Raw genomic sequence first — 11,902 nt, 5'->3', positions numbered from 1 at the left:
AATTAAAATCATTAACCGTATCATACATTCATGTTAGTCATTTGAATAATAAGTAGTTAAAAAAGACCAATTAGTTCCAATAAAAATTGATCATTTTACAACGAAGACTTTAAGTTGAGAAGTCAAAATTAGCCAAGGGGTTTTTGATGGCTAATAATAAAATTACGGATTGGACAATGAAAATGTCTCGACTGCTTAAAAACACTCAATTAGACATGATTAGCTTTAAAAAAACTTGATTGGACCTTCTTAATGTACGTTAATTTGTTAATAAAATAAATGTAAAAATTTCATAGACCTCCTAAAAAAGCAGACTGCAGCATCGCCTGGGTCTTTGTACTCCTGCAGCAATCGCGAGCCAACCAAGGCCAACGGAGGTATCAGTTTCATTGGGCGCTAGACAAGCAAAATGATTGGCTCGGTTTGTTAACTACGTCACGCCCATGTTTGTCATCGAGCTTGCTGCTTTGTCCAACCTGGTTAATTTATGGTTCTTATCCCAACAATTTCTGGAGTATATTTCGGGAAGAGGTATAGGCAAAGCCTAAGTAGATAAGGATGTGAAGAGTAACGGAATAAGCGTTTAATTGAAGAATATCTATTTAGTAAAAGGATTATTATAAATATTTGTTTAGCCAGAAGTAATGAAAACATTACAATGCAATATTTAAAGGGTTGTCTAAAAATTGTTAGACAACAGAAAACATTTGTAAGTACTCAAATTGTATGAATTAACTTTTGTTTCGTTTTAATCCACTGATAATTTTGGTGTAAACAAGACAATGAAAATACAAAATAAAAATACGTTTTTTTTTTGACTTGTGAGACTTTGGTAAAAAAAAACAACCAAGAAAGATATCGACAATCGAAAAGTTAATGAGTCAAAAATGCTAATTGATTTATTTTGGATGGTTCACCCATCAGCCATCAGGCACCAAACCTGTTATACACGAGCTGTTGTGGATTTAAAGTGGTCTGAGGTGTTAGATAAACACGCCAGATAAAATACATTTACTTACAAAAACATTTTTACTGAAAATATACAGCTGTTGTGGCGGCGCCAGGTGGGGCCGGTATTATTGGCAGATCCTGTCCCGATAAAGAACTCGCTTTTAATAACTTCACTTTTATTTAAGGAATATGCGTTCGGCCCTGTCAGGCGAGATTAAAAGAAACGTATATTTAATTTCAAAACGTGAAATTAATTATTACCCAATTATGATGGATTAAGGCTATTTGTCTTAAGTGATATTTAATTGAACCCTCATAAGTTTTCACTGAGTAAGTAGTAAAGAACCTTTGTTAACCATCAAAATAAGAGTATCAAAGCGCAATCAGGACTAAAAATCACTAATCCTGCCGCAAAAATCAGCAAAAGGAACCGGAAGAATACCAGCTTATGCTTTCTTAGAAAACCCATGCAGAGAGAGCAAGACAAAAAGCTATATCACTCCGGTTCTTCCGGCCGACTCGGAGCTTTTGGTGCCATTATCCCTATTCATCTTCGAGGTGCGAACATTAGCCCTAATCCCTTCACGGTATTAGACGGGATTAGTACGGGACATTGGTTGCACACAATCCACTGTTTACCTAAGACCCCGATATGTCGATAAACTGAATAAGAAATAAACTCCGGGCTTTTTAACACTGTATTATACAGCAGGCCCCTAGAAACTCAAACGCTCGAAGAGTATGTGAAGTATGAATCACATACTGAAGCTTATGCTTCTCGGTTTCTAGGTCCCTTGTAGGGTCTTTCTGTTTTCTAGATCAGAGCCATAGCATCAATGGTTCTGCGGACTCTATGGAACCTAACCCGCTACCCTATTTGTCCTCTGAAAATATTGTAAAATAATTTCATGATATGAATTAAAAAAACTAATACAAGGAAGGCTGGACATTGAAAGTTTAGTAGGCTGGAAGCATTTGAAATGTCGATCTACCGAAGAATCCCGACAGCAAGAAAACCAAAGCGAAATTTTTGAGGATGATAAAAAAATTACACGAATTGCTGGACACGACAAAAAGCAGGAAAACAGCGTACCTGGAGCATGTGTTACGCAACAAACCAATTACTCCAACTTTTATTAGAAAAAAAATTGATGAAAGAAGGAGAAGGAAAGAAGATGTCGTGACGGCTGCGAAATATCAACATTGGACAGGAGTAGGAACAATAGGAGAATTAATTCACACCACCAGAGATAAGATAAAATGGTCAGAAGTGATCGCAAACATCTATTAATGGATAGCAGCGGAAGAAGTAAGAACAAGTATTTCATCAAAAAATCTGAGGAATAATATATATCCTGAAATAAATATATAACTAATATATTAAGTATGTTTCATGTATTATAATCTATATCTATACTCAATGGTTCTCTCTTCTTAAGGTTGAACAGCATGCTTGCTGTAACGTGACCACTTTGACGATTGACTTTTTTGGAATTGCTGAAGATCACGTGACTATTTTCAAACGTCGAATGGAATCTTAAGGGTCACATAACTATTTCTATTTTAATTTTATATATGCAAATTTTTAGCTTAAAAAATTTTGACAGCGGCTCAACTTTTAATGTTCTTCGGGGGCCCTTAACAAGCTCGGAACCCAGAAACGTCGGTATGATACCACGGTACTGGGATAGATCCCTTGTAGGATTTTTCTTTTTTTATAACTCTTTGTGTGATGGCATAAACAACTGATAGTTAAACTATAAAACTGTGTCAAAATATTGATGAGAAACCGACCACTAGAAATGTCTGAAAACGAATGCTAATCGCTAATGCCCTTTAATCTTTTGTGAAAAATCAGTCAGACCGCAATGTGTGAATATGAGTAACTGGTCTATAATGGAAACGGTTGCCTCTGCATCGGAGAGCGAAGCTCCTTCTGAATCGATACATGACACAGAGATTAAGCCAGTGGCGTGTCATACTGCGTTTTTAGTGTTTCTTATAAGAAGTACTTAAGTGAGACTACTAAAAACAATTGGACTAATAGAAATCCATTTAAGACACATTTTGTCAGCAACCCTAATAAAAGCCATATACACCACATTAAGTGAATAGAAACTCAGACGACCGTCAAAACTTCAAGTCCCTATTCAAACCGAAGGTAGCTTATAAGCCCAGTCTAAAATAATCTCTGATGGGTGAATAATCCCCCAACACACAAACCAGGGGCAACAAAACGGAGTTCCTGTTCTCACCTTGCCTGTTTCGATTTTAATCTAAGAACCGACGCTTTTTTAGATACGAGGTAGAGCCGAAAAAGTCACGTTGTGATATTTGAGGTTAAATTAGTTTTTTATTAATTTTTACATGAAGCAGAGCATAATTATTTAACTTGTATAGAGCATGATTCATTTTTGTAGTCAGGAAAACAAAACTCTGCTTGAAATTTTTTTAAATATTAACAGATTTGATGGGTTGAACATTTAAAGACACAATAATTATGTAAAAAAAAAATTTGTAGTGGTTTGCCTCATACATTTAACCAAAAAACAAACAATTGTAAAGCAATCCGGGATAATGGCAGACGCATTAGAAATGCATCAGATAAGCCGCTTTAGAGGGTACGCATGTCTGCTCCATCAAAATTATTCCTACACCCCGTGTCAAATGTTCCAAAGCCAAAGTGAGATCTTTACAGATTATGGTGAACCATTGATGCATTTAATGCCTCTCTCTACACGGTTTACATTTTGTTTTTGTAGGGAGTGGTAAAATCCTCTTTTTTTGTGTATAGTGGCGTGTTTCTCTTTGATTTAGTTTTGGCAACTTTTTTTACCAGGGTTTCGCTAAATGTTTTGATGTCTGATACGAGGGTCAAGATTAAACTGATTCAACAAATATTATACGACGGATGGTTTTGCGCTGGAGAGCAGCTCCGGTCCAACTTTAGCTTTATTGTGATGAAATCCTGGATTATCCGGAAGCGGTCGTGATATATCGATCCAGAGGATTCGGTCAGTGGCAACCAATCCGCCGCGGGAACGCCCAAACGCACAAAAATAAGCGCACTTTGTTATTTATATTCCACTCAGGATCAGGAAAAAAAATTGCGCAAATTCCACACGACTCTAAAAAATGTGTTCTGCCTTTGTAATATTACATACCTACTAAGTATGTGTAACAAGTGTAGTTTTTTGTGAAAAAACGTACCTACCTACATTAGTTTATATCGAAAAAAGCCAATTAGTACAATTTTCCAACAGAGTAAAATGTGAAGCAACAAAACAGATCGACAGATAAGAAGAAACATCAACAACGGCACTTACAGTCAATTTGCCTATATAAACGCAATACTAAAAATCAAATTAGGCAACACAAACAATACGTCTTTTATTGAGACGTCTATACCTTTCGGTTACTACATCGGTCATTAAAACCGCTCTAAGCCACAGGATTGTAACGAGGCTTTGTCATCCTCGGTGGGGTGCCACATCGGAGCGAAAATACTTTATCATGGACCATGCGAGATTGATTGCGTCCAGATTAAAATCTAAAACAAATACGCCGGGGACTTTTAGACAACTCAATTTAAATAAGAACTTTCGACGCTGAATTTTTGTGTTGATCTAGCTCTAGACTTTGGCGCTTTTAAACGGAAACCGTTCTTCTTAGAAACGTAACTGAAAAGGTATTATATGAATGGGCCTATCCCACATATCATAAATTTTTGTTTTAATGACTGGAATCGAAAGAATAGGATAAAAAAACTAATTTTTCATATTCTTGAAGAAAAAATTATGGTCGTAAATGTTCCTACATTAGTTTGAATTTGTCCATTAAATTTAAAAGATCTGTTTTGGCGCGCATGTGACGTACGTAATTCTGGGCGATTTTATTGGCTGTTGCACTCCAACTGTTCCACTTCTTGTCGCTAATTGGTTGATAGTGTAGTACGTCACCGGCGGCGGGCGTTTAAAACATGAGATTAATGTAGTTTTTATCATCATTTTTTTTCTATTTAGACTTAATATTTTTGAAAACAAAAAAATACGGGTATAATATTTTCAATCCGTCTTTGTAGTTATGAAATAAAAAAAAAATGTGGGACAGGCCCATTATACTACTTATAAGATGTGATTTATTTTAAATTCTTTCTTTATTGATATAAAATTTTATTTACTGTACCAAATATTTTCTACAATTATCTATCTATACACACACATACTATACACAGTAATAAGAGAGATTATTCCTTATCGGTTTAAACTTTTTTCTATTTCTACACGAAAACAACTATAGGTATATTGTTGTATGCTGAACAACAATGTATTTCAAATAGATTTCGCTGAAGGCTCGAAATTTTCAATAATATGTTGTACAATTTGTTGTTGAATCATTCAACAGCGGTGATTTGATAAAACCGTCATCATCTATACAGTAATATTTCTGTTCCTTTTCAACAGCAGTAATTTGTAACGGGGCGTAGTTCCCTGTACTTTCGCAATCAAGTGACCAACCGTACATTTTGTAGTCTCTTGCACAATCTAAAAACAAGTTTTATTGTAACCTTTATACTATACTGCTGGAATGCTTAACTGTAAACTTACTGCATGTCAGTTTTGTTTTCATTTCATTAAGGTTGGCCATCCAATTTCCTATATTGGTATTGTCTCTCCACGAGCAGTATGCTCTGCATGTGTAAACCATGACAGCCAATGTAGCAAAATACTTTCATTAAAAACTTACATTCCAGATGATATTCTGTAGGCACCATAACTACCATCAGCATCACAAAGCAAATCGTCACTAGCCACCAATTTGACTCCACGTTTTTTCAGTTTAGCACTTATCATAGCTGAGGCATATTTCTTACTTTCGCATTGCCTCAAGTATTGACTTCCAACGTTTTCTTCAGAATCTGAAAGATTAGTTGATTGATGAATTGATTAACCTATACTACAAAAAATGTTGAGCATACAGCAAAATAGTTTCTTTATGGCAACTAAAGGCACAAAAGGAGTTGTGGGCGTTCCTGTTAAAGATTCAGCACACCAACAAAGCCCTTTCTCTATATCGCATTGTATCTTTTCATAGTTGCCCTTGCTGTCACAGTGAAATGAAACAAAGTTACGACCTGATTCTTCTAACTCTGATTTTCTTCTACTGCAAGCTTTAGAAGATGATATAAAATAGGCAATCTGAGAAACAACGCAAATTTTGACGTACCACAAGTCATATCATCGGAGTCTGAGACTAATGATTGACCAAATAATCGCACTCCATTGGCACTATAGCAAAAACATCTAAAATTCAAAGTTGTAGTTCTCTTGGTGGTGAGCTAAAGGTCTAAACTAACCTTCCTTTCAGTCCGCCTTTACACTGTTTAGGGGCCCACTTTTCGTTATCATCACAAGTAGGCTTAAACTTGACTGCGCTCCAATAATTATCTTCATATTCTTTGTAATTTAAGTGATAGGCCATGCAAGACACTATAAAACATAATGTAAACCTTAAACCTCCTTACAGACACTCTTTTACCTCCGTTACTGCCATCGTCACCTTTATTTGGTAGAATACAATAATCACCGCATTTAGATTGTTCCTCGTATATGATGCAATCTGAATCAGTTTCACAACTATATATTTCAGAAGTTTCCGCCAGTAATCCCACTGATAATTATTTTTGGGAGTTTAATTAATATTTGGCAATAAAGTGGAAAAATGTTGTCTCACCTGATTCGCATACTTTCAGATGACAAGAATATCCAGGACTGCATGTGGTTGTTTCTTTGGATGAGCACGTGCCTGGTTTTGTACCTTTTTTACAAATACGTTATGAAATTTATTGTAATAAATCTACAGAGAAAAGACTACAATACAGAAATAAAATTGATTGATTTGAGTGACTCCAGTCAATCAAATTTCAAGGAATCATTAAAAAACGAAAACTGGCAGCTCCAAGTGTATTGTATCTTTTGATATAAATATAATACAGCGTAATTGCGTTTCGAGATAATTTTCGTAATAGTACGTTTAATAAATAATTTTACATAAATATGAACTGCTTTGATGCAGCGTGGTTTCAAAAATACTTGAAGAACTCTTTAGCTTAAACGTGAACCTATATTATACAGAAGGAATAAGAAATGTATTTACTTTGCTTATTTATTTTGACTAATGATTTCATGATCAATTTTTGTTAGAATCGATACGTCATTACCTATTTCTATTTATTATGGAGATGACACATTACTTACTTGTATCCAACAGTTTGCATTTTGGAATGCATTCAGTTTTATCCAAATAAAATGCTGCATTGTTTGTGGCTTTGTCAGTGCAGTTCTTCTGACTTAGGCTCGTAACCATCCTTTTACCACACACATTGACATGACTACACATGGCAAGTTTCAGGAAAATAAGCACTGCAGTTATAGGCAATACTATATGCGACATATTGATACAGAATACAAATCCTCTTTGTGGACTAGTTAGCTACAAAGATTATCTCATGGGACGATTTACTGCCAATTTTGTGCAATCAAAAGATTAGATTCAGAATGAGAAGCCTTATCGCTGTTTCATTAAGTGTTAAAAATCAATAATCGCTATTAAATGACAGATAGATGATGATTGTGTTCAACTATGTTTGCTCTTATTATAGAGAAAAGTTATTGATTTTCTCATGATAAGGTCAAGGTATCTAGTATTAAAGGGATAACCTGCAAAAAAAAATGAAATTCTAATTAATGGGTATTGCTAATTACCATAAAACCATATTTACATGAGAAAATTGTATGTTAATCATATTTAAGTTTCGTTAATCACAATAAAGTTAAAATAAGTATACCTACCTAAACGTTTTTGAGGTGGACTATTATAGAAGCCTTTCTTGCACATCTAATCAAACCTGACCGTTAAAACTAAAAAAGGTTATATTATAGAATTGACAGTATATTTTATTTGGGATATAGTCCACAAAATACGTTCGGTGCATGTAAAATTTTAGAAAATCATGCATTCAGACTTGTCCTAAAGAAACAGCTTTCATGCAATGTATGGTTATTTCCCAAGATTTTCGGCAATTTTACATGCACTTAACATATTACTATTGAAAACAATCTAATAATACAAGGTGCAATTTGTGTAACTGTCATCCAAAAGACCGGATTTGTCAAATCCATCTTCATCTACACAGTAATACTTCTGTTTCCCACTGGAATCTTGAGTCTGTTGCAGTACAGCGTAGTCTCCTGTGCCCTCGCAGGTTAACGAGTAGCCGTATCTCTTGAAGTCTCTGGCACAATCTGCAGTAATCAGTGGTTGCAGTTTACAGTTTAAAATTTGTCTATATGAAACTTACTGCAAGTTAAGGAAGTCGTTCCTGCTAAATTGGCTTGCCACGTTCCAATTTTGCTGTTGTCCCTCCATACACAATACGCACTAAAGATTGAATTTTTTTAATACCATATTTGTTTTTGAGGCAAACCCCTACTTTCCAGAATCTATCATGTAATTTCCGTAACTTCCATCGGAATCACAGAGCAAAGTGTCAGCTTCCACAGTTACTACTCCATGAGTTTTAAGCTTGGCAGTCTTCATGGCGGTGGCAAATTTCTTACTCTCACACTGTCTCAAATACTGATTGCCAACAACGTCTTCTGAATCTACAGATCAGTTTATTTTTCACTGGTTGACGGGGCATTCAAAACCAACATACAACAAGGCAGCTTTTTCATAGCAACCATAGGAACAAAAGGTGCTGTAACTTCACCGGTCAGTGCTTCAGCACACCAGCAAACACTTTTTTCCACGTCGCATTGAAACTCTTCGTAGTTGCCCTTCGAATCACAGTGAAATGTAACATAATTACGTCCTGCCGATTCCAAATCCGATTTTCTCCTACTGCAAGCTGAAAAAGTTAATTTTTTACTATGATTGTTTCAAAAACAGCTCCTTTCAAGTGTCTTCACCACAAGTCATATTATCTGCATCTGTGTACAGGGCTTCTCCAAATAAGCGGACACCTATAGAACTGTAGCACATACACCTTTATAAATTAGATTCTTATTAGTCTAACTAAATAATTTGCACCAAAGGGTGATTATACCGGCCCTGCAAACCGCCCTTGCATTGTTTAGCAACCCATTCACCACTGTCATCGCATTCTGGCTTGAACTTTTTAGCTGTCCACCATTTATCAGCATATCCGGCGATATTGGAATGATAAGCCATACAAGGAACTAATAAATTTATTAGAGCATGTTATTATTAGAAGATCTGTAAAAAGCTTTTATTTTTTCAGAAAATTTGTTTATGCTTTTTAGACTAATAAAGAACCAAATTGTCCAAATTGCTTTTGTAAAATGATAGAGTTTAAAATTTGGATTTTTCATATTTAAGTTGCCGAGTATAGCTTTGCTAATGCTCACACCTGTGTCACCATCATCCGTATCCGGTAGTACGCAAATCTGGCTACAAGTAGCTTTCCGATTTGAGTACTTAGAGCAATCATCATCAGTTGTACATTTATACACATTCAAAGCAGCTAAAAATAATACAGTTTATTTAGTTGTGTCATTTCAGTACTTACTCTACAATATACGTACAAGCTGTTCCACACCTCCGATCACAAATATACCCTGCAGTACAACCATTTGGGTCAGTGTAACATTTTCCAGTATTAACCACTAAAAATAATGGTTTTACAGGGTGTTCCACGATAAATTCGTGATATTTCAGAATTTGTATCTTATGAATACCAGTGGCGTACCATTTTGTTTTCTTAAAATATCTTGTAACATGGACGCCACTGGTAAAACTGACCAACGCTCTATTCACTACAAAACGTGATTTTCGATTTCGGAATATAAGTTTTAAGTTTTAATTTAACCTGATTCAAAGATCACGTGACTTCTCTTAAAGGTCGAAATGGAATCCTAAAGGTTACGGTGACTTTTTTCATGACTACTAAACATAAGCATTTTAAAAAGATCAAGTTACTATTTTTAACATTAACACGTTATCCTATATGTTTCGTGACTTGTTTTCAATCATCAAATTCAAATTTTAAAGATCACGTGATTCTATTTGAGGTTAAAATTACATTCCTAAGATCACGTGCCCGTTTTCAATAATCATATCCACTTTTAAAAGTTCCGCTATTATTATTATTATTATCATATCAGTGTTTTGAAAGAGAAAATGTATTTTCTTATTGAAATGAAATACTGAAGGTCCCGACTGTTTTTAATATAAAAATTAAATCATGAAGGTCATAGGAATTTAGTTTTAGAGTAAACAATTTAAGTGCAAAACTTTGACGATTCTGCAAGAACTTAGAAACCCATACCTGTACTATACAAGCTACATTTTGGAATACAGCTACTTTTATCTAAATAATAAGCTTCATTCTCAGTAGCTTTGTCCGTGCAATTTTTTTGATGTAAACTGGTAATTATCTTTGCAGGACACGTGTTATCGGCTCGTGCTAAAACACTAGTCACTAGCAGTACTAATAAAGCTGAAAATGGTACGGTCATTTTAAACAACTCAATAGCTGCAAAACTACTAACCGTATTATGAGTGTAGAAATTAACCTGACGAATTAGTTTTTCAATGAAAGATTAGATTTGGTTAAAAGCCCAATAGATCATTTTTGATTTGTTTGCTTGCAGAATTAGTGTGAGTGGATTATCTTTAAGATAAGATCAGATTAAAGAAAGACTGCTTAATTGGATTATTTGTTTTGTTAATAAACTATTTTGTTTTTTTTATTATTTATACCACATCAAAACTTACTGTCATTTTTTTTTCATACAAAAAAAAGCAGAATGAATATTAATTATATACGAGGAAGTGAAGACACCAAACACTGTCTGATGGGAATGGAATACGGTAAAAAAGGTGTTTGCAAGAAAACAGATGGGGAAGCGATTAATCAAGAAGACAATGTAGAGGGGCTTTCTTTCTTTTTTTAGCAAACGTTTTGGCACGATTTCTAATGGTTTTTAGGCGATAGGCTGACATATTACTTAATTTACTTGGGACACTAAATTATGCTATACCAGAAAAAATCATTAATCAGTGTCAAAAAATTGGAAATTAGTCCAAGTAACTAAGTGTGTACGCAAAATGTACCATATTTTATACAGGGTAAATGCTTGAATCTCATAAACTCTAATTACTCACTACCGTTTAACGACATTTATAGTCTGCAAAATCGTTTACTGAATTTTGAGTCATGCTATGTAAAATGCTAATGACCAAATACTGTAAAAATCGTTCATATTCTGGACAAAAAACTGCTGGTAAGCTGAAGCCGCCCGACTTCGAAAGGATTAAGCCATCAACAGGCAAAATGCATCTAGACCGACATATGATGAGATGCTAAAACGTTCACCTTTGCATGTACCTGTCGGATGACTGGCGAAATAGCAACACGAATCGATTATTCCAGAGTATCAGTTCGTGTATCAGAGCTGTTTTACGTTATAGAGTTGTCCAAACCTCGGAGGACTTTAAAAAAATCAATTAGAGAATTACGTGGCAATATAACAACTCTATATAGAAACGGCGGGTCAGTTTATAAATTGATATTCGCTGCTAGGTTCTGTAGATTTATTACCTGAGATGAGATTTCATATTTTAAATTAAGCTCCGTCGGATTGAAAAATGTAAAAAGAAACCGTATGTGGTACCTTAGACAGTTATCGTAATCATTGACTAAATATTGACTTAGCTAGATAACTAAACTAAACGCGAATACATTGAATAAGATCTAGTAGATAAATACCCAACTTGAGTTGAAAAAAGTGTATATTTGTACGAAAAAAGCACAGTCATGGTCCTTCTTGTTTTGTGGCGCCAAGGTACCAGCGACTGTCTTGCGGTAAAACATTGAAAACAATGCTTGAAGAGGTCTTTCGTCGAAGTGTAAATAAGAACAAACCCC

At 34.9% G+C, this 11,902-nt stretch overlaps 2 protein-coding genes across 4 annotated transcripts; both read right to left on the bottom strand.

Moving 5' to 3' along the window:
- Positions 1–5,088: 5,088 nt before the first annotated feature.
- LOC145733458 (uncharacterized) lies at positions 5,089–7,539 on the bottom strand. 3 transcript variants are annotated; one of them, XM_081986291.1, is made up of 9 exons: positions 7,209–7,539; positions 6,685–6,768; positions 6,490–6,621; positions 6,308–6,440; positions 6,178–6,254; positions 5,930–6,121; positions 5,698–5,869; positions 5,548–5,641; positions 5,089–5,495 (listed from the first exon to the last, which is right to left on the bottom strand). In XM_081986291.1, exons 1-9 carry the CDS (start codon positions 7,402–7,404, stop codon positions 5,382–5,384), a joined length of 1,194 nt encoding a protein of 397 aa, XP_081842417.1. In that variant the 5' UTR covers positions 7,405–7,539; the 3' UTR covers positions 5,089–5,381. The 3 variants fall into 3 exon arrangements, with proteins under 3 accessions (XP_081842417.1, XP_081842416.1, XP_081842418.1); XM_081986290.1 differs by having other exon boundaries at positions 5,559–5,641; XM_081986292.1 differs by lacking the exon at positions 5,930–6,121 and having other exon boundaries at positions 5,559–5,641.
- A 342-nt stretch (positions 7,540–7,881) lies between these two features.
- LOC145733460 (uncharacterized) lies at positions 7,882–10,528 on the bottom strand. Its single transcript, XM_081986293.1, has 9 exons — positions 10,301–10,528; positions 9,558–9,638; positions 9,383–9,496; positions 9,059–9,191; positions 8,922–8,998; positions 8,669–8,860; positions 8,444–8,615; positions 8,312–8,391; positions 7,882–8,255 (listed from the first exon to the last, which is right to left on the bottom strand). The coding sequence occupies exons 1-9, from the start codon at positions 10,488–10,490 to the stop codon at positions 8,071–8,073; spliced, it is 1,224 nt and encodes a 407-aa protein (XP_081842419.1). The 5' UTR covers positions 10,491–10,528; the 3' UTR covers positions 7,882–8,070.
- Between the last annotated feature and the right edge of the window lie 1,374 nt (positions 10,529–11,902).

This window comes from Ips typographus, linkage group LG9, assembly GCF_016097725.1.
Source record: "Ips typographus isolate SLU linkage group LG9, UJ_Ityp_2.0, whole genome shotgun sequence".
In the NCBI taxonomy this organism is placed as follows: domain Eukaryota; kingdom Metazoa; phylum Arthropoda; class Insecta; order Coleoptera; family Curculionidae; genus Ips; species Ips typographus.
Note: the sequence above shows the minus strand (reverse complement) of the source record. Positions and strands in the feature narration are given on the sequence as shown.